The sequence below is a fragment of the Ovis canadensis genome, chromosome 2 (assembly GCF_042477335.2).
Source record: "Ovis canadensis isolate MfBH-ARS-UI-01 breed Bighorn chromosome 2, ARS-UI_OviCan_v2, whole genome shotgun sequence".
In the NCBI taxonomy this organism is placed as follows: domain Eukaryota; kingdom Metazoa; phylum Chordata; class Mammalia; order Artiodactyla; family Bovidae; genus Ovis; species Ovis canadensis.
In genome coordinates this window covers 238,044,833-238,067,277 of record NC_091246.1, presented here as the reverse complement: position 1 = coordinate 238,067,277, position 22,445 = coordinate 238,044,833, and the positions used below count along the sequence as shown (strand labels likewise).

At 45.8% G+C, this 22,445-nt stretch overlaps 1 protein-coding gene across 2 annotated transcripts in view; it reads right to left on the bottom strand.

The window, feature by feature from the left end:
- CAB39 (calcium binding protein 39) overlaps positions 1–5,416 on the bottom strand; it is a 94,846-nt gene extending 89,430 nt beyond the window's left edge. Inside the window, exon 1 of one of the 2 annotated variants that reach the window (XM_069578612.1) lies at positions 4,974–5,416. Coding sequence is in view for 1 of the 2 variants with exons in the window: in XM_069578611.1 (XP_069434712.1) it covers positions 4,338–4,460 (123 nt within the window). In the remaining variant the exon portion in view is untranslated. Of the gene's footprint in view, positions 1–4,337 lie in introns of both variants that reach the window. The other variant, XM_069578611.1, reaches the window with a different exon arrangement.
- Positions 5,417–22,445: the final 17,029 nt, after the last annotated feature.

Here is a 22,445-nt window from a genome sequence, read left to right as displayed (position 1 = left end):
TTGTGTACTTTATTTCTAATCTAATGCTGCTCCTGATCTGACAGGAAGTACTGGTCCATGACCTGGAGGTTGAGGACCGCAGGTCTATACCTATCCAAGGACTCGAAGCTACAGAGAAGTGAAGGAATTCACCTAGTTACAGAGCCCATAGGAGGGGGCGAGGGTTCAACAAGGCAAGAGTCTGGCTGCATCGTTGCTTTTAACTACTAGCAACACTGGCTCTCAGAATCCTATAAATCCCAAAGTGGGTCTTAAACTATAGACACGTAAATGGCATCTGCTCATGCTATTTCTTCCTTGTCCCTACAAACAGCTGAGAAATAACCTACTGTCGAGGGAGAGAACAGTGACTCACGTGTTAACAGTACCCTGTAAAAGAACAAGCTGCAGATCATTAAACAAAGTAATAAAGCAGCAGCTTAATTAAGATCAAGCTACAAAATGTGTATTTTGTTTCTCAGACAAACATTTTATCAAAATAATCAAAGTGCTGAGATGCCGCTTTAACATTATCATACTTCCTTGGTCATCAAAAATTTATCTGCTGGATAATGCTCCTAAGGAATAATTATCATATAAAACCAGCCTGCCACTGAATCCTGGTTAAGCAGATTTTTCTGCCTTTGTGACTGCACACAGGAAAATGCACATACACATATAAAGAAGCACATACAAACCTACACCCTAAACGCTGTGTTCAGAGCATCGAAAGCTCAAATTAGACACAACGTAGGAAGGGTTATGAAAACAGGTACGTGCCGGCCACTGCCCAACATAAATGACCAGGGCAGGCTTGACCTCTCTCCTTTGCAGCTACTTCACACCTGACTGATTTCCTGCAATTCTCTGAATGCCACTCTTCCTTCCTCTGCCAACCTGACATCACAGTTGCTAAAAACCACAATTCTGCCATCCCCTCACCCCTATCTCAAGAGAAAAGTTAAAAGCACAGTAGGGCCAAGAAGCTCAAGAGTAGAAACGGCACATCAAAGAACACACACGCATGCACGCACACAGCCCTCCTCCCAGAAGTGTTGGCCGCAACAAGCCGTTTTCATCACCACAATCTATCATCTGCTGCCCAGTCTTACAATAACTTTTCAGAATCTCTGGAAGGCCTGAGAAACAGAACATTCAGCGTTTACTTCCAGACGGATCTACTCTATAAATACTGGTGGTAGAAACGTTTGCCTCACTTTGTTCTGCCCTCATACTATGGACTGATAAAGGTAGTCATTAGGGTCCAGTCGGATAGTCACTTGAGTGGTAAGACACACAAAATAAGAACTCACACAGCTCAATTCCTTTTTAAATTAAGGATGGCTCCAAAACTTCTTTTCAATAAAAAATATAGACTGATGATTAAATTGTTATGTAATATTTAGGCTACTTGGTTTGATATGCATTCATACAAATACAAGATCTTTATAACCTCAATAATAACAAAAGAAATCACAAGCAATCTAATCCAGGGGTTCAAAGATTTGATCATCTTTCCCACAATTTCATCACATAAAGTTTTACCAACATTTTGCCATTATCTGTACTAATCCACCTATAAGATTCCTATTTCTGCTAACACCAGACAATATCCATATAATCAAATTTCTAAGTGAAAGGAGCCATGGAAAGGAGGGAAACTGATTTTTAAAAGAGATACCACTGGAAAGGTAACCAGATTTTAATTTTCCTTGCCAAAGTGGGGGGATTTGGGTTTGTGTCTGTATTTTTATGGCAGATGGTACAACTGTGAATAATCAACTTCTCCTGGAAAAAAGGCTTCTGGTATAGTATGGCAGTTACTGTGGAAATCTATAACCTAAAGATGCAGAAGGCAATGGCAACCCATTCCAGTATTCTTACCGGGAGAATCCCATGGACAGAGGAGCCTGGTGGGCTGCAGTCTATGGGGTCACAAAGAGTCGGGGACGACTAAGTGACTAGCACACACACACACACATAACCTAAAGAAGTTTATCCGAAGAAAAATACTTTAACAAATATTTAAAAGTAGTAAAGGATGCCGTGTGGTATACATTTACAACATACAAATAAAGATTCAAATAAAACCACATTCACACTTCCCTGAGGTCCAGCGATTAAGACTCTGCCAGGGACACAGGTTCAATCCCTGGCCTGGGAACTAAGATCCCACATGCCATAGAGTGTGGCCAAAAAATAAATACATACATAAAAAAGTGAAACCATATTATAAAACCAAGCCCCATAATTAAACTGGGCTTTCTCAGCTATTCTTTTATATTAACCTTATGAAAACTTACACAATCTAACTCAGTATCCCACTTTAAACACCATGAGAAACATAAACGAAGACCTCACTAATACAGATTGTAAAGCACAAGGGAAAAATGGGTTTAAATAAGAACCTGCTAATGAACTACGGTGATCTGCCATGAAATTTTAAAAAGTCCCTTTTGTTACAGCAGCAAATTGTTTCACAACAAATTCTGTATTTCACAAAGAAATACCAACAGAAAGATGAAATACGTCTAGCCTAAATCTTTGTGATGTCATGATCAAAAGGTAGTTAACCTATATATGGATGGCCTTAGCATAAAGACTTTCTCAGGGGAGGGGGAGGTGGTTGTGGTGGGTGGGGGAGGTGCATCACAGTGTATGGGAAATGTTATACCAGTTATGAAAGTACTCTTTTTATAGCGGCTTTTAAAACTACATCCACTCATAAAACAGAAGTCTGCGATCTCTTCTGTACCTGATGACAGCACACATTCCAAATGATAAAGCCTTTCTTTATTCAATAAGCAATAGGATCCAAATCTTACAGAAAAATTAACAAAGTCTTCAAACAAGAAGGCTTAACAAAAAGTTCTGTCTCAGCAATAATTACTAAGCATGACTACTGCATTTTATCTGAGGTAAATAATGCAATCCTGACAGAAAAAAATAATATACTTTAGAAGATTTCCCTTACATCGGGGTAAAAATATTTTTATATGAAGATATTCAATGACAAAAAGGAAAAGCCTAATAAAAACTATACATATATATGTGTATATATAGTTTATTTCATTATGTAAAGAAAATATTAAAAAGAATAAAAAGGAAACATGCAAAAATGTTAACAAGAACAAAATCTAAGCGATAAGATTACAGAAGATAATTGTTAAAAATTTTACAATACTTCCTGCATTTTACAAGTCTGTCTTTTTAACTGAAAAAAACTGACATTCACTTGTCATATAAGCAAACAACAAATAAGTGCTCACAAAACCAACACTGGTTCTAAGCTGCTTCCATAGACTTTTAAGACTTCAAATACAGGGACTTTATTAGTTAGTTATCTGGGAAAATGGAACAAAATAAAGCCAAAGACTTTCACTTCTAGTTCTTCTACATTTCCATAACTAAAAATCTAATAAAGAAATGTTTACCTTCCTACAAAAAGTTTCTATGTCCAACTTTTTATTAGTAACAATCTGATTTTTTAAAACATCCATTTATACTGCCTTACACAAACACCATCTCAAAGAACTGAGTTATGTTCAGCTCAGCAGTCCCAAAATGTAGCCATCTAATACACAGTGTGAGAAGTTCTGATGCATTTTAGTGAACCGCACCAACATCTCATTTTATACACAACTTTCCATTACTTCTTAAAAGTCTGAAATCTAATGAAGTTTTCTGCAAAAGGTACTTTGGCCTAGCCTGGACATGGATTTATCTGAACGTCCAGAAAGCTGTCAAAACCTATCTCAAAGTGCGTTATATTCAAGGCACAGAATGTCAACTCTCTACTGGGCCTCCTTCTCTCCTTTCTTTCACAGGAACGCCTTTAATATTCCCCAGCTTCCATTTCTAGGCCCATGAGTCACTGAGAAATGAGCTCTAAGTTCTCCTTAGAATGCCACTCAAACAGCTCCTCTACAGTATTCCAGGATGTGGACCCCAAACGACTGTGGCGACCGCCCCCCGTCCCCACGCCACTCCTCACCGTGGCCTTACGCAACCAACTGCATTACCTACTATTCCTAGACTGTACCTTTTTACCTTTGTCCTTCTCCGGATTTGCTGCCCCTCCACACACTGTTCTCTTCTGCAAACCTTCCTCTCTCCCAAATCCCCACAAGGGACTTCAAGATCGGCTGTGTACCGCCTCGCCCAGGAAGTCTTCCAGATTTCTACTAGGCCGAAGGGTGTGATCGATCGGTCCCGGTTTCTCCCGGGTACCTTTCTTAGCATTTTGTAGGTCTTTCACAGGCCCGGTATCGTGCCTTATCTCCCGCACCGAGAGCGTCTAATGTACCCCCCGGGGTTGGGGGGAGGGTGGGACGGGGGCCCCCGGGGCCCGGCCTCACCTTTTGAATCCCTCCGGCGCCGACCGACCGGAGGGCGGGGGTGGCGCCTGCAAGCAGGGTCAGCGCGCAGGTTGGTCCAACCGAACCCGGGGGAACGCTCCGGCCGCACCATTCCCTAACCATAAATCGGTTAGGCGGTGTTCCCGAGAGGAAGATCGCAGAGATGCTCGCCCGCCTCCGGGTCACAGGGAAGTTTACTAGGGGGCGAGGAGCGCGGCGGCCCAGAGCCCTGGTGCGGTGGGAGTGACAGTTGGCTCGGCCGGGCCCCGGACGCCCTCCCCCCACAAACCCGGGCGCCGACAGCCCCGCCAGAGAACCGCGAAGGGCGGGCAGGGGCGCATGAGGTCCCCGGAGCCCCGGGCCTCAGGCCCGTGGGCGCCGCGCCGGCTAGAACGAGGTTGCGGGAGGGACGGGGGACGGGGAAGGCTCCCGCGAGGGGCCCGGGCCGGGCGGAGAGCGGGCAGGAGGGGCCGCTCCCGCCGACTCCTGGGCCTGGGTGGGGGTGTGGAAACCGCCACCGCCAACCGGAGAAAATGGAGGCAGCCTCGGGGTCGGGGCCGGGCCGGGGCCGCAGGGAGGCGGAAGCCAGGCTTGGCGTCCGCGTCGCGAGCGGGGTCGGGCCGGCGGGGCACTCACGGGGCTGGGCCGGGCGGCTCCCTCTCCGCCTCTGCGTCGTCGCCGTCCCCGTCTTCGGCGGCCGCCGCCGCCTCGGGCTGCTCGCTCGGTCCCCGCGGCGCGGCTTGGGCGCTCGGCCCCTCCGTTGTCTTCCGCCCGCTCCTGCTCCCGGCGACAGGATCCTGCGGCGGCGGCGGCGGCTGCGCGGGAGGACGGTGGCCCAGAGGCTCCCGCGGCGGCCGCCGCACTGCTGCTGCTCTCGCTCACTCGTTCGGGCTGCGGCTTTGCGGCGGGGCCGGCTGCTGCCTTCGCGTTCTCCCGGCTCCCGGAGCTTCAGACGGTCCCCAGGCCGCGCCGCTCCCCGAAACCCCCGTTCCCGGCCCGAGCCCGGCTTTGACGTGCGAACTGCGCAGCCGCGGAGGGCACGACGTCGGGCGGCGCCGCAACACCCCGCCCCACGCCCCACGCCTTTGGCCTCGGGCGCCCCCAGGCGGACGGGCGGACTCAGGGCGGGGGCGGGTAGGAATCCTCGCAGAGCCGAAGCGGGAAGGGGCGCAGACAAAAGCGGAAGCCGAGGACCAGGGTTCCTCCCCTTTCACCTGCCACTTAAACGTTGGCGCTCAGCCCCATCTCTTCTGTGCAACCACTTCTTCCTGCAGGAATTCTACGTCCACTTTCTCCGACCACTTCCCGAACTCTTAACAGAGCTTTATTTCTGCTAAAAGATCTGGCGCCGACTTGTGTAGACTCCTTTATACTTCCGAGGGAGAGAGAACCCTCATTTTTAGCATCCTCTGAGAAAGCGCATAGAAACAGCCTGGATTTCAGTCTCCACTTCACCGTTTAGTCCTTATGGACTATTTCCTGTCCCTATTCCTACGTTCCTTCACACATAGTCACACAAAAGTATAATATATAATAGGCTAATGAGGATAAACGAAATAATGCATTGCAATCTCTGACAACAGACTCTGTATCTGTTACCATACATGTGTATCTTCATTTCTTTCAATTGCTTTGCTTTAATTTGTAATCGAGCAGGTATTTGGGGACTTGTACTGTGTGGCAGGCACTATTCTAGGTGGTGGGGCACTGAACAGAACATTCCCTGCTTCGAAAGATTGAAGGCAGGAGGAGAAGGGGACGACAGGATGAGATGGTTGGATAGCATCACTGACTCAGTGGGCATGAGTTTGAGTAAACGGGAGTTGGTGATGGACAGGGAAGCCTGGCATGCTGCAGTCCATGGGGGTCGAAAAGAGTCGGATGCGAGTGAGCGACTGAACTGAAGACAATAAATAAACCAACGTGTATATGACTTTGGATCTCCCTGGTAGCTCAATCCGTAAAGAATCTGCCTGCAGTGCGGGAGACCCGGGTTGGATCCCTGGGTCAGGAAGCTCCCCTGGAGAAGGAAATGGCAACCCACTCCAGTATTCTTGCCTGGAAAATCCCATGGACAGAGGAGGCTGGCCGGCTATAGTCCATGGGGTGGCAAAGAGTCTGACAGGACTTAGTGACTAAACCACCCACCACCCATAGAGAATACAGGGCGTCCTGTAAAGTTTGCGTGTGATTGATTGATTTACTGAATATATTACTTCAGATGGCTTTCAGTGCTGTGGAGAAAAACCTCACAGGCTAAGGAGGGGAGAGAGCCAGGTTATTGTTATTTACAGTGCTCCCACGAAGGGTGCATGTGTGCCTGCTCAGTCGTGTCTGACTCCTTGCAACCCCCATGGACTGTAGCCCGTGAAATTTCATCTGTGCATGGAATTTTCCAGGCAAGAATACTTAAGTGGGTTGCCATTTCCTACTCCAAGGGCTCTTCCCAACCGAGGGATCAGAACCCAGGTCTCTTGCATCTCCTGCATTGGCAGGCAGAGTCTTTACCATGATGCCCCCTGGAAAGCCCAGGGTAGCTATTTGAAGAAAGAGCCTGCTATGAGCTATGTGTATGGAATGGCAGAAGGAACAGCAAAAACCAACGCCCTGAGAGGGAGATGCCCTGGAGCCACCGAAGCAAGAGCCCTGAGCTTAGAGGGGAGCGTTGAGAAGAGAAGAAGCCATACAGGCCAAAGTGAGAGCTTTGGTATTTATACTGAATGAGAGCGGGACCTATTTGGAGTGTTTTGAGCAGAGAGAGGACGTGATCTGACATTTCAAAAGAATTACTCTGGTTGTGGTGTGAAGACTAGCTTGAAGGGACTGAGAGTTTCACCCAAGAGACCAGTTGGAAGGCTTTTGCAATCAATCAAGTGACAAGAAGACAGACTCAGCCCGGTGGAAGATGAATGAAGTGACCGTCTAGACACATTTAAGAGGTGGAGCTGATGTGATTTTGCTGATTTCTAAGTTTTGTTTGTTTTTTGCTTTCTCAAGCAACTGGAAGATACAATTTGGTGAAATGGGCAAGACTTTAACTGAAACAGATGTGAAGGTAACTTAGAAATACATTTAGACCATAAAGAAGGCTAAGTGCCGAAAATGGATGCTTTTGAACTGTGTGCTGAAGAAGTGTATTGAGAGTCCCTTGGTCAGCAAGGAGATCAAACCAGTCAATCCTAAAGGTAATCAACCCTGAATATTCGTTGGAAAGACTGATGCTGAAGCTCCAATACTTTGGCCACCTGATGCAAAGAGCCAACTCATTGGGAAAGACCCTGATGCTGGGAAAGACTGAGGGCAGGAGGAGAAAGGGACGACTGACGGTGAGATGGTTGGATGACATCATTGACTCAGTGGACATGAGTTTGAGCAAACTCTGGGAGATAGTGAAGGGCAGGGGAGCCTGGTGTGCTGCAGTCCATGGGGTTGCAAAAAGTCGGACACGACTGAGCAACTGAACAACAACATATTAAGTTTGAGCTGTCAATTAGATACCCAAGTAGGAAGCTCGATGTAGCAGTCTGGGGTTTGGGGGAGAGGTCTGGACTGGATATAGAATTTGGGGAGTCCTCAGAGTAAGTATGGAGAAGGAAATGGCAACCCACTATTCTTGCCTGGAGAAGTCCATGGAGAGAGGAGCCTGGTGGGCTACAGTCCATGGGGTCACAAAGAGTCGGACACGACTGAGTGACTGACAGAGTAAGTAAAATCTCAACATTCAATGAGATCATTTAAGCAGCGAGTGTTAATAAAAGACTTGGCCAAGGGTGAGCCGAGGCCCCGACACTGGGAGGTCAAGAACCAGCAAAGGATGCTGAGAGGAGCCAGCATGGCAGGAGGAGAAGGCCCAGGAGAGCGTTGCATGCTGGGATAGAGGAGGAATGCCTCCAAATGTAGCTAGCCGTTCAAGTACAGTTAGTCCTGCTGATTGGCCATTGGTGTCGGTGCCATAAGGGCAACTACTGGCCTTGGGAAGAGCTGCTTCAGCAGAGGTTGGTGGGAAAGCCTCATCCTCTAGAAAGGATGAGACCTAGAAAGATCTCTAGAAAGAATTGGGCTCTAGGACAGGAGCCCATGGGTGCAGACAATTTTTTCCAGAAGCTTTGCTCTAAAGGAGGGGAGAAAAATGAGGGGGTAACCAGAAGGGAATGTGCAGTCGAGACAGACTTTTTTGTTCGTTCATTTTATTTCGTTTTGTTTTGTTTTGAGGATAGGAACTGTTAGAGACAGCGTATGTGCTGATAGGAATGATTCAGTAACAAGGGAAAATTTGATGATGACTGGGGTGGGGTGGCATTTCCTGGAGAGTTGTCCTGGAGTGAGCAAGAAGAGAAGGTTACAGCATACAGTTTGGGCTGTGGGGAGCGGGCGGACCTTGGAGACCAGCACGGCAGTTCACTCACAGTAACAGAGGGCAAGGCAGCCTGGGAGAAGAGGAGCCAGAATGCATGGACATTCCCTTGAGGGTTTCTGTTTTCTCAGGGCAATAGGAAGCAAGGTCATCGGCTCAGAGCGTGCAGGGGGAGGAGGAGTTGGACATTTGAGGAGAGAAGGGACTGTATACAGAAGGGCCAGTCAGTAGGTCATTCTGTCTCTCAGGGGCCACAATCTCCTAGAAAGGTGCAAGTACAGGATGGTGGGGACCTGAATTCAACTAGGGTTATTTTGGGCTTCCCTTGTGGCTCAGCGGGTAAAGAATCCCCCTGCAATGCAGAAGACCTGGGTTCGATCCCTGGGAAGGATGGAAAGGTCACCTGGAAAAGAGAAAGGCTACCCACTCCAGTATTCTGGCCTGGAGAATTCCATGGACTGTCCACGGGGACACAAAGAGTCAGACACGACTGACTGACTTTCACTTTCTGTTTTTTTGTTTTTTGTTTTTTTTTTAATTTTTGCTGCATGACTCCATGAGGAGAAGAAGGGGCAAGAAAGGGAACGGTGTATGCAAGGAAGTAATAATAATGCCTAACTGCTGCCTCCAAGCTGGATAGGAGGGAGGGAGGAAATGGGGGAGGAGGTGGGAGCAATGTGAGGACAGAGACCCTGCGAAGGTGGTGGCAGGAACTAAGGAGTGCTAAGCGAGAGGATGGTGTGGTCAGCACAGCAGGCCAGGTGAGCTGGAAAAGTGGAGAGCCAGGCTGCTTGCACTGAGTGTACAGAAGAAGCTGTGCTGTGCTCAGTTGCTCAGTCGTGTCCGACTCTTTGCGACCCTTTGGACGGTAGCCCGCCATGCTTCTCTGTCTATGGGATTCTCCAGGCAAGACTACTAGAGTGGGTTGCCATTTCCTCCTGCAGGGGATCTTCCCGACCCAGGGATCGAACCCATGTCTCTTGGGTCTCTTGCATTGGCAGGCAGATTCCTGACCACTTTGCCACCTGGGAAGTTCCCATGGAAAAAGCAGTTTCTGGTAAATGACAAGGCCTGGGGCAGCTTCTCACACTCATGTCCACATATGTTACCAGAGGGTCTTGTTGAAATGCAGATATTGATTCCATTGGTCTAGAGTGGGGCCTGGGATTCTGCATTTCTAACAATTGTGCCTGGAGTGGGGGAGGATTCTTCTTGTTCTGGTTATGGTCTTGCTACCCAAACCTTGGTAAACGCAACACACACACAGAGAAAACCAGACTAATCTTGCTAATGTGTGTATATACATATGTGGCTTCTCAGATGGTGCTAGTCGTAAAGAACCTGCCTGCCAATGCAGGAAGCATTAGAGACTAGGGTTTGATTCCCGGGTTGGGAAGATTCCCTGGAGGAGGAAATGGCAACCCACTTCAATATTCCTGCCTGGAGAGTCCCATGGACAGGGGAGCCTGGCGGGCTACACAGTCCAGAGAGTTGCAGAGAGTCAGACACAACTGAAGTGATTTAGCATGCACCCACGTATATATGGAAAAACCTAAATAAAAAGTATGGAATACAAGTACAATAATAGAACACTAAAAGTAAAGTTATTCCAACCAAGGGCGATTGATCTCAAACATATCAGAAACTATTAGAAAAACTATAGCTGTCTAGGCTCAGGGAGAAATCAGCTGATTAAAAGCCCTGAGCAAGCAGAGGCCCGGAGCTGTCTCTGCTTCTCTCCGGTTGCCATGGATGGGAGGCACCTGGCCCTATGCAGTGAGCAGAATGCAAGTTTTATCTAACTTAAAAACTTGGTTCAATGAGGTTTTTACCCCTACAACTCTTTTTTTTTTTTAAAGAAGAGAATTCTTTTTAACTGTAGTCCCCCAAAGGGTGGCCTTTATTGTGCTGACATACCACAAAAACAAATTGGGACCCAATTTCCCACAGAATAAAAGAATGCATGGGGGCGGATAATCCCACATGCAAGGTTTTGATTCCTTTGATTTAAGGGTCAGAGCAGGATTCCAGATTAATCTCTCAAAGTGGGATAAGTCCACTACAGCTAAGAATTGTAGCAGCAAGATGGCAGAAATTTCTGGAGAAGGGGTTTGTAACAAATTCTGAAGCCAAAGTGGAAGGAGCAGTAGCATCTGACCAGTTGACCATCTGACCCCTTAAATTTGCACTTGGGGAGATTCCTTCTCAATCTTTCTACCAGACTCCAAGCCCTTTCTTTTAGTATATTACATATGCATTTTATGATATATTCTATAATTTATACTATATGAAGCACGATCTCTTTCTGGGAAATTCCTCGACCTCTTCATGTCGAGCCCATCTCAACAGAGGCCCCTCACTCTCTCAGACCATGTCCACAGTCCTCAGGGTCATGCGGCAAGGTCACATTCTGCTGGAGTCTGTGTTGGTCCTGTGTAATTCCTCCATCGTTTTCATTTCCCTTCCTCTCCTCTGCTGAAGCCAGGCCATCGGATAAAGGCACCTCCTTTATCCGTGAAGGACTTTGAAGCCTGACTCACAGCTTCCCTGCCCGCCCCACCCTGTGCCTGACTTCTCCAGGGCAACGTAAGTGCCACTCATCCGACCTATTAGGTCATGATTCCCTCGTGTTCTCTGCCCCAGTGACCTTCACTTCCACCCCACTCAGCAACCACTTGGTTAGCCCCACCCTGGTCTCTGCAGTTACCAAGCTTCTACCTTTGAAGCTTGAACTCTGTAACTCTCCTGTTGAACTGCTCCTCCCACCCATCCACCCTTCCCACACCCTCATACCCACCAAACCTGCTCTGAATCTCATTGAAACTTTGTTTATTCAACAAATACATACTGAGAACACATAATTACTGGGCGCAAACAGTGGGAAGGAGACACTGGGCCAAGGCATGGTCCCTGCTTTCAGCCAGCCTGCAGTCCAGGAAAGGCACACAAAAAAACAGCAATTACAGAGAGTGAGACAAGACACGTGAATAAGATTTAGCCAGCTGAAAATGGTGGTAAATGCTCAAGGAAGATCTTGTGAATAGCGCCCAACACAGGAAAGAACAATGAGTTTGGGGAAGTGCATACCAGTAGTTCACTATATAGAGCTTAGTGCTTGGGGAGGGGACTTTTATTTTTTTTAATTTGTTATTTCTTTTTCCCCAAGCTTTATTGAAATATTATTGACTTGCAACGTATGTAAGTTTTAGGTGTGCAGTATGATGGTTCGGCCCATGTATGCATTACAGAAGGATCACGACAATAAGTTTAGTTCAAATCTTCATCCCCTCACATAATCCTCACGTAATTTTGTGTGGATTCATCGGCAAAGACCCTGATGCTGGGAAAGATTGAAGGCAGGAGGAGAAGGGGATGACAAAGGATGAGATGGTTGGATGGCACCACCAACTTGATGGACATGAGTTTGAGCAAACTCCGGGAGTTGGTGATGGACAGGGAAGCCTGGCATGCTGCAGCCTGTGAGGTTGCAAAGACTTGGACAGGACTTGGCGACTGAACTGAACTGTGCAGTGATAACATTTAAGATCTACTCTCCTAATAACTTCCATTAAAATAGAGTACTGCTAGTTAAAGTCAACATGCTGTACATTAGATATGTACATCCCTGTGTGCATTATACATGTGACATGTGATAGTGTATGCACATTATATGTATTACATTTACATTAGACATAGTATGGACATCTCTTCGTTTTCCCCAGCTGCAGCCCCTAGCAGCCATCGTTCTGCTATCTATTTCTGTGAGTTCATCTTTTCTAGATTCTGTGTATATAAATGAGAACATACAGCATTTGTCTTTCTCTGTCTGACTTATTTCACTTAGTAGAATACCTGAATATCCTCGAGGTCCCTCATGTTGTCCAGGACTTGTGGAGGGAAATTGGCACCAGATAACGTTGGAGGATAAGCGAAGTCCCAGTAATGAAGACCCACATCATCCATGTTAAGGAGATGGGGTTTCAACCTGAAGGCAAAGGGGGTAGGTTGGGTAGAGGGAGTATTGAAACTTTAAGCTGTGGAGTGACCAATTCACATCATTCTTTAGGTTTCAGACATCACTCTGAGCCTACTGGTACTGTGGGTGGGGAAAAGGCCAGATTAGAGGCAGTGAGACTAGTAGGAGGTCATTCTCATTCTGGCAAGAGATAATGGGGCCTGATCTAGGTGGCATGGAGAAAAGTGAATCAGAACAAAAAGTATCTCAGTTCAGTTCAGCAGCTCAGTTGTGTCTGACTCTTTGTGACCCCATGAATCACAGCACGCCAGGCCTCCCTGTCCATCACCAACTCCCAGAGTTCACTCAAACTCACATCCATCGAGTCAGTGATGCCATCCAGCCATCTCATCCTCTGTCGTCCCCTTCTCCTCCTGCACTCAATCCCTCCCAGCATGAGGGTCTTTTCCAGTCAGCTCTTCACATGAGGTGGCCAAAGTACTAGAGTTTCAGCTTCAACATCAGTCCTTCCAAAGAACACCCAGGACTGATCTCCTTTAGGATGGACTGGTTTGATCTCTTGCAGTCCAAGGGACTCTCAAGAGTCTTCTCCAACACCACAGTTCAAAAGCATCAATTCTTCGGTGCTCAGCTTTCTTCACAGTCCAACTCTCACATCCATACATGACCACTGGAAAAACCATAGCCTTGACTAGACGGACTTTGTTGGCAAAGTAATATCTCTGCTTTTCAATATGCTGTCTAGGTTGGTCATAACTTTCCTTCCAAGGAGTAAGTGGCTTTTAATTTCATGGCTGCAGTCACCATCTGCAGTGATTTTGGAGCCCAGAAAAATAGTCTGACACTGTTTCCACTGCTGCTACTGCTAAGTTGCTTCAGTCGTGTCTGACTCTGTGCGACCCCATAGACAGTAGCCCACCAGGCTCCCCCATCCCTGAGATTCTCCAGGCAAGAACACTGGAGTGGGTTGCCATTGCCTTCTCCAATGCATGCAAGTGAGAAGTGAAAGTGAAATCGCTCAGTCGTGTCTGACTCTTAGCCACCCCATGGACTGCAGCCCACCAGGTTTCTCCGTCCATGGGATTTTCCAGGCAAGAGTACTGGAGTGGGTTGCCATTGCCTTCTCCTGTTTCCACTCTTTCCCCATCTATTTCCCATGAAATGATGGGACCAGATGCCATGATCTTAGTTTTCTGAATGTTGAGCTTTAAGCCAGCTTTTTCACTCTTTTCTTTCACTTTCATCAAGAGGCTTTTTAGTTCTTCTTCACTTTCTGCCGTAAGGGTGGTGTCATCTGCGTATCTGAGGTTACTGATATTTCTCCTGGCAATCTTGATTCCAGCTTGTGCTTCTTCTAGCCCAGTGTTTCTCATGATGTACTCTGCATTTAAGTTAAATAAACAGGGTGGCAATATATAGCCTTGACGTACTCCTTTTCCTATTTGGAACCAGTCAGTTGTTCCATGTCCAGTTCTAACTGTTGCTTCCTGACCTGCATATAGGTTTCTCAAGAGGCAGTAATTGGTGATCTGAAGAATATAGATGGTAGGAGAGACTCAAGAATACAGGATGAAAAGCAGGCAACTGGTTGGATAATAGAGCTATCTAGTTAGACAGACACCATCTGGGAACCATCACATGACAGGAAACCATATATCCCACAGACATACTTCCAGAGAAAGAGTATGTGGAGTTTCATACCAAGGTCACAGTTGCAAGGCTTTGTACTAAGGCCACAGATGTGGAACCCAGAACCAAGGTCACCTCCAGAGCTGACCATTGCCAAAAGTCTTCCTGATCCTTACTGGTGAGCTTCCTGACTCCAAATTAAGCAAAAACGCCCACCCGAATACCTACCCCATAGCATGCTAACCAATCACCTTATGCTGTGCTTCCTGCAGGAATTTTCTTTATCTCGAGGCTATAAAAATCGGCTCCTAAAGTGTGAGCTCTCCCTTGAGCTGGCCCACTGTCCTAACAGCTTCAGGAGATGAGCCCACTGTGCCCATTGCTCCCACGGCATCTCTGCTGTTTGTTCTTAATAAACTCACTCCTTTCTGAAATACTCTGTCTCTGGAAATTCTTTTCCAACCGGCTCTGGGACTGCCACAAAAGAATAATCAACAGTCTAGAGCTATAGTCGGACCAAGGGATATAAGATTGGAAGTTGTGGTTGGCTGGGGCAACAGGAGGATTTGGGTGACCTTGGAGAGAGCCATACCAGTGAAGTAATGGGTGAGGAGGTGCTAGCATGGCAGTGTGTTGAAGTTGTGAATGGCAGCTCTGGAAAGGGAAAATATAAGCAGAGTTTGTACTTTCAAGACAGGGAATTGGAGAGGAAGGCCTGGTCAAGATGAGCTCTGGAAGACAGCAGAGACTTGGATGTGTTTAAATGCTTGTGGGAAGAAATGGTAAACAAGTTGAAAAGGAAGAGAAGGGCATCACAGATGTCTGGCGGTCCCTAAGGATGGAGGAAGCTTCATGGGAGCAGTAGAGAAAGAAGAAGTTTCCCTCTTTGTAAGAGCAAAGAAAGAAGAGGATGGAGATCCACAAAGATCCTGGCTCTGTGAAATCAGGAGAATGTTTCCAGGAGCTGAGATATGCAGGATGTCTTTTGTTAAGAAAAAAAAAAAAAAAAGAATCATTTTGTCCTAAAGTAAAAGGACTGGTTGTTCCAGAATGAGAAAGAGGAAAGAGTAGGTCACAACCTGATGAATATAGAAAGTAATAGAAGGTTCTAGAAAATGAAATTTTACTTGTCCAAGCTTGCCAAGAGGTTTGACGGATTTACTTATAAAATTTTCAAAAAAAAGTTTTAGTATCAGATACACTGACATAAAATTAAAATTTGGTTTTCTCCCTTAGTGAGAGGCTTGGCAAACTGACTAATGACACCTTAAACGTGGCTATGGCCCAATCTCTGGAACCTGTGAATATCTGAGTTCAGGACTTGTGATGGAGAGATTATTCTGGACGTAATCCAGAATATGGATTATGGGCTCAATGTAATCAGAAGTGTCCTTATAGGAGGGAGGAAGGAGGTCAGAATAAGAAAAAGGTGAAACGACAACAGAAGCTGAAAGAGATAGAAAGCTAGTTCACTGCTGGCTTTGACGATGGAGGAAGGGGCCCTGAGTCAGGAATGAAAAGAGACTGTAGCTTTTGGAAAAGGAAATGGATGCTCTCCCAGTGCCTCCAGAAGGAAGCAGCTTTGGCTGACACCTTAACTTCAACCCGGTGAGACTGGGTTTTGGACTTCCGATCTCTAGAACTATAAGATAATATATCTATGTTGTTTCAAGCTCCTAAATTTGTTACAGCAGTTATCGGACATGAATATGAGGTTATAAAAGGTTATTCTTTACCTTCTGTGTATTTGCCAAGGTAACAGGTTCTGTGTTTTGCCAGAATAACCTTCTATGGCTTCCGCTGACTTTTATTATGTCCTTGGTTATTTAAGAGAACAAAGCTTTCTTACTTTGGAAAGAGCTAAGATTCTTTACAATCACATTACCGCCTATGTTTATTTTTTAAATCCTTTCTTGTCACTTGAAGTGAGTAGCCAAGCATTCTTTCTCAGGAACTCATGATCCTACCTTATTTGGGAGTTCACATTTCCTGACAACTTTTGATATTTTGCCTTTCCCCAAATTGACCCTAAATGATTCCTTTTGCATCTTAGACTGTCTTTAACATTTCCCAAAGGAAAAAACACAAATGATTTGATCTTTCATTGTAAAAAGAGAAATGGCAGAAATAATGAGTTTATATTGATGAATTGCAGGGGAAGAGTTGTTAAATCAGGAGAGATGCTCCTTAGCATGTCCCTGGGTAAATCATATGGTAGAATGTAATTAAATTTGGATTTCAGGAACTGTATGCTCTAGGGAAATTCCTAGAGCACTGTTAACGCTCTCACTGGCCCTGTTGCTTCTTGGTGCTGTAGCAGTCATCCCAGGGAAGACTGTATTCACAGGGACTTGGTTTTAGGATCTCTTACAGATAACACATCTGTGGATGCGCAAGTCTTTCACAGAAAATGGCAACGTATTTGCATATAAACTGTGTGTCTCCTACTGTATTCCTTAGATTACTTTGTCTAATACATTGTAAATGTTATGCAAACACAAAGTAAATGCTAGTTGAACAGTTGCTAATGAGCTGTGGGTTCAAGTTCTGCTTTATGGAACTTTCTGGAATTTTCTTTCCAGAATATTTTCTATTTTCAGTTGTTGGAATCCACAGATGTAGAGTCCATGGACACAGCGCAGACTGTTGACGCCCAAGTAGGTGCTGTCAGTCATAATTCCAGCTATTTCTTAAAATGGCAACTTGGTCATGGCTTTCATTTGAATCTAGCATCTACTTGACTAGTAGTTTTCAGCTGGAAACTCCTATCACTTAACTATGGAGTTATATTAATATGCAGATGTTTAGGACCAATTCCAGATTTACCGAGTCTATTTGATAGTCTTTATATATTCCTAGTGTACTATAGCTATGTGTTCAGTAAATTCACAGAATATTGTTACATGAGGATTACTATATGTTATATCTGAAGATCTTTTCCTTTAAAGATTATGTTACTCCATTTTTATAAGTTAGATATGATATTCACTCTTCTTTGAAAATAGAGTTGTTCATAACATTAACAGATATTTTGTCTACAGTGTTTTCTGGGTTGACTTTGTCGTTTTGGTTTGTATGCCGTAGAAATCACTAAATTTCCTTGTCAGCTGTACTATTCCTATTAGGAACTTCCAGCAGATCTTTCACTTTTGAAGTGTGGCAGTAATGGGTTAACCACAGCCATCTTGTTTTGTCATCTAAAGATAGTTTTGGGATTTCTCTTATGCTTCCCCTGAAAGAACTTGCAATCAGCTACAGACAACAGCGCTTGTCTTTGACAAAGAAGGGCTGTCTTAGAGACCTGTAGAAAAGGACTGGGCTAGACATTTTGGGGTACAGTCTTCCGATGGCCTTATTTAGACAACTATGAGACCATACTAGTGGGATGGTTCAGGATTTCTAGAGTTTTAGCTGAGACACAGATGAATTCAGAGGATGAGATGGTTGAATGGCATCACTGATTCCATTGCCTTCTCAGGAAACTCTGGTGAGTATTCTTAATTTCATGGCTGCTGCTGCTGCTGCTAAGTCACTTCAGTCGTGTCCGACTCTGTGTGACCCCGTAGACAGCAGCCCACCAGGCTCCCCCGTCTCTGGGATTCTCCAGGCAAGAACACTGGAGTGGGTTGCCATTTCCTTCTCCAGTGCATGAAAGTGAAAAGTGAAAGGGAAGTCGCTCAGTCGTGTCCGACTCTTCGCAACCCCATGGACCGCAGCATACCAGGCTCCTCTGTCCATGTGATTTTCCAGGCAAGAGTACTGGAGTGGGGTGCCATTGTAGTATAATTATTTTCATATTCAATAAGAATCTGTCTTCCTTATTAACAAGGCATAATTAGAAACACTGGTTATGAACCCAAGGCTTTGCCTGGAATACCATAGTTGAGAAAGATGTTCATTTAATCAGAAATGACTTGACACGTTTAAGGAACTAAGGTTGACTCTGTGGAGCCACTGGTTAATTCTCAAGGTTCAACTCCTGGCTCTTTAACACAACTTTAAAAGAATTATTTCTCTGTTTTAGGCATCCCTCTTTTAAGATATCTGATCTCCAGGACGATAAAACAACTGACCTCTGCCCCGCACCACTCAACAGATGAGCCACCAGTTATATAAAGAACAACACCAGCCTGAATCCTGGAGAGACGCCTTCTTAGGCCCTGCCTCATGCCACTCAGGAGGTTTATGCTTGCCTCTGAGTTGTTCAGTGATAAGTGATAGTCATCTTGAAAGGGAAGGCGGGACTGACAATATTGATCTTTATCTGTGCCCTGTGCCACTTCAGCAGTGATGGTTAAGAAACTCCTCCTACGCTTTGTGCCTCAGAAATGACAAACCAGCTAACCACGAAGGACCACGCTGCTCTCAGAGTTTCCGAGGGAAGTCTCAACTCCATCCTTCACCCCTGCAGGACTCCAAGCTGACTCCCCTGTTTACCTGCCTCTATAAAACCCCAGGTTCTCTTCCTTTTTTTTTTTTTTTGAGATTTTTCTCATTAATGAATGTTCTCCTTAATACAGTAGCTTGAACAAATCATGTCCTTAATTCTCAGGTGAATTTTTTCATAGCTCCAGAGAAGACCTCTCTTTGATGGCAGCCCCTGAATGTCCCCCTGGGATGTCAACCATCTGTGCCCCTGAGACTCTGTCTACCCTTTCTGTGACTTTGCCCTGTGGACAACCACCCCTAGACAATTCAGGCCGTGTGTAAACAGAGAGCAACAGCATGGCCCTGGATACCTCAGGTGGTGGTGGAGTTGTGGAAGGGAATGCCCATGTCCTGTGCTGAGCGGGATAGTAAGGAACCATTCTGAGCTGCTTCTGAGCTGAACTGGGGGGAAACACACCCAGGATTGTCTTTGAAGGAAAAAAGGAGATGGGTGTCAAGGCAGCTGGGGTCTGAGGTGGGTAGGTGTGGGGTGGAGCACAGGCTGAGGCCGCGCTGGACCACAGGAAGCGCTGGTCACTGGAGAGCTGTCGGAATGACCAGTGTGAGGGGAAGAGTGAGTCCGAAAGTCAGAAATGCCAGCGGCAACATTCCCTGAAAACTGGGGGCAAGGAGGCCCCAAAGAGAGAAAGTCCAAGAAAAGACTGGTCAGAAAGTCAAAGGTATACAGGCCTCTGACCAACCTTGTGAGGCTTCCCAGGTGGCTCAGTGGTAAAGAATCTGCCTGCCAGAATAAACAATGGGGCAAAGACAGCCTCTTCAATAAGTGGTGCTGGGAAAACTGGAGAGCCACGTGCAAAAGAGTGAAATTAGATCACTACCTAAAGCCATACACAAAGATAAACTCAAAATGGATTAAAGACCTGAATATAAGACCAGAAACTATTAAACTCTTAGAGAAGAACATAGGCAGAACACTCGATGGCATAAATCAAAGCAAGATCTTCTATGACCCATGTCCTAGAGAGATGGAAATAAAAACAAAAATAAACAAGTGGAACCCTGATTCAACTTAAAAGCTTTTGTACAGCAAAGGAAACTACAAACAGGGTGAAAAGCCAATCCTCGGAATGGGAGAAAATAATAGCAAAGGAAACAACTGATGAAGAATTAATTTCCAAAACATACAAGCAGCTCATACAACTCAATACCAGAAAAGCAAACAATGCAATCAAAAAGTGGGAAAGGGACCTGAAGAGACATTTCTCCAAAGAAGACATACAGATGGCTAATAAGCACATGAAAAGATGCTCAACATCACTCATTATCAGAGAAATGGAAATCAAAACTACAGTGAGATACCACCTCACACCAGTCAGAATGGCCATCATCGAAAAGTCTACAAACAATAAATGATGGAGAGGGTGTGAAGGAAAGGAAACCCTCTTGCATTGCTGGTGGGAGTGTAAACTGAAACATTTGGAAGACGGTATGCAGACTCCTTAAAAAGCTGGGAATAAACCACCATATGACCTAGAAATCCCACTCCTAGGCATATACCCTGAGGATATCAAAACTGAAAGACACACGTACCCCAGTGTTCACTGAAGCACAATTTGCAATAGCTAGAACATAAAAGCAACCTAGATATCCATCAATAGATGAATGGGTAAAGAAGCTGTGGTACATATATACAATGGAATACTACTCAGCCATGAAAAAGAACGCATTTTGAATCTGTTCTAATGAGGTGAATGAAGCTAGAGCCTATTATACAGAGTGAAGTAACTCATAAAGAGAAATATAAATGTTGTATACTGATACATATGTATGGAATCTGAAGAGATGTCACTGACGAATTTATTTTCAGGGCAGCAATGGAGAAACAGACATAGAGAACAGACCTATGGACACAGTGGGAGGAGAGGAGGGGGAAGGGGAGATGTATGGAGAGAATACTTAGAAATTTACAATTCCATACGTAAAATAGATCACCAATGGGAACTTGGTGTATGACTCAGGGAACTCAAACAGGGGCTCTGCGACAGGCCAAGGGTAGGATGGGGAACAAGATAGGAAGGAGGTCTGGGAGGGAGGGGACATAGGTGTGCCTATGGCTGATTCTTGTTGATGTATGACAGAAAACCACAAAATTCTGTAAAGCAATTATCCTTCAATTTAAACATTAAAAAAAAAGAGAAAGAATCTGCCTGCTAATGCAGGAGACATAAAAAAAAAAAAAGAGAAAGAATCTGCCTGCTAATGCAGGAGACATATGATCCCTGGGTTTGGAAGATCCCGTGGAGTAGGAAATGGCAACTCCCTCCAGTGTTCTTGCCTGAAAAATCCCACAAACAGAGGAGCCTGGTGGGCTACAGTCCACAAGGTAGCAAAGAGTCACACACAACTGAATGACTGAGCCCACACGTATTCACGACCGCATCTCATCCCTCTTCTGGGTGGGGAGCGGGGGCAGGCAGGGAAGGCTCCACTGGGAAGAGTGTGCATTCTCAGGGGTCTTTGATGGCAGCAGGTGACAGAATTCACTACCTCTGCAACTGTACAGGAATCAGAAAGTGGCCTTCAAGATTTCAAAGGGCATGACTGAGAAGGCTAAAGAGCCTGAACTTCATCCTGAAGTTGTCTCTCTTGCAGCCTGAGGGATCTAGATATCAGTGGTAGGTTTTCTGTTTGTTTTTAATATATCAGATATGATTTCCCCCATTTGAAGCACGCGTGTCTGAGGCCAGGTCCAGGGGCCAATGATAGCCAGGGAGCCCCTGAGAATTCTCAAGGCCCTTGGGTGTCTCTGTGCTGTCCCCAGGCCTAGCACAGTCCCTGGGACTGAGGAGACAGTTTATGAAGTTTGAGAATCTATCCTTACCGTACAAAGTGTGTCCTGGGTCATAAAGTTTGACGGGGCTTCCCTGGTGGTCCAGTGGTAAAGAATCTACCTGGCAGTGTAGGAGACATGGGTTCGATCTCTGGTTTGGGAGGATCCCATGTGCCATGAAGCAGCTGGGCCCAGGCACCACAACTAGTGAGCCTGTGCTCTAGAGCCTGGGAACCGCAGCTACTGAAGCCCGCACGCCCTGGAGCCCGTGCTCTGTGAGAAGCCATAGCAATGAGAAGCCTGTTCCCAGCAACCAGAGAGAAGCCCCTGCTCACCCCACCTAGTCAAAGCCTGTGCAGCAGTGAAGGCCCAGCATAGCCAAAAATAAATAGACAAAGCTATAAAGCTCATTAGAGGCAGGATGAGGGAATGTGTCATGCTGATTCTATGACAGGTAGCCAAAAGTCATATTAGGCATGTTTAATAACTAGAACTACTTAGGTATCTACAAAGCAGAATGGATTCTGGCTGAAAGATCGTCTCTGTGCATAGCAATGGTAGGACCTCTCTGGGGTCTGGCTCACCTAATGTTTTAACAAAATCAGGGGACAGAGGAGTGGATGGGCACTCAATAGGTCTTTGAACTGTGCTTCTAGAATTGGTGTGCAAACTGAGGCCACTTGCTTAGTCAGTGGCTTAGAATCCAACCTTGACCACTAAGGCTGTGATGGCTGGATCTGGGGCTCTGGTCTAGAAGGTCCTGTGAGTTGTCTTGGTGACCTCATATAGAACACCAGCAATCAAGAGGCCAAAACTGTTACAGAGTCCAGTTTTCAGGGGCCTCTGGCATCCGAAATAAGGGAGCCTGCAGGGTCTTTTTGGGCCTTGCCTTGCCCTGAGCATGTTCTGCCAGAACCCTGACATCTGGCT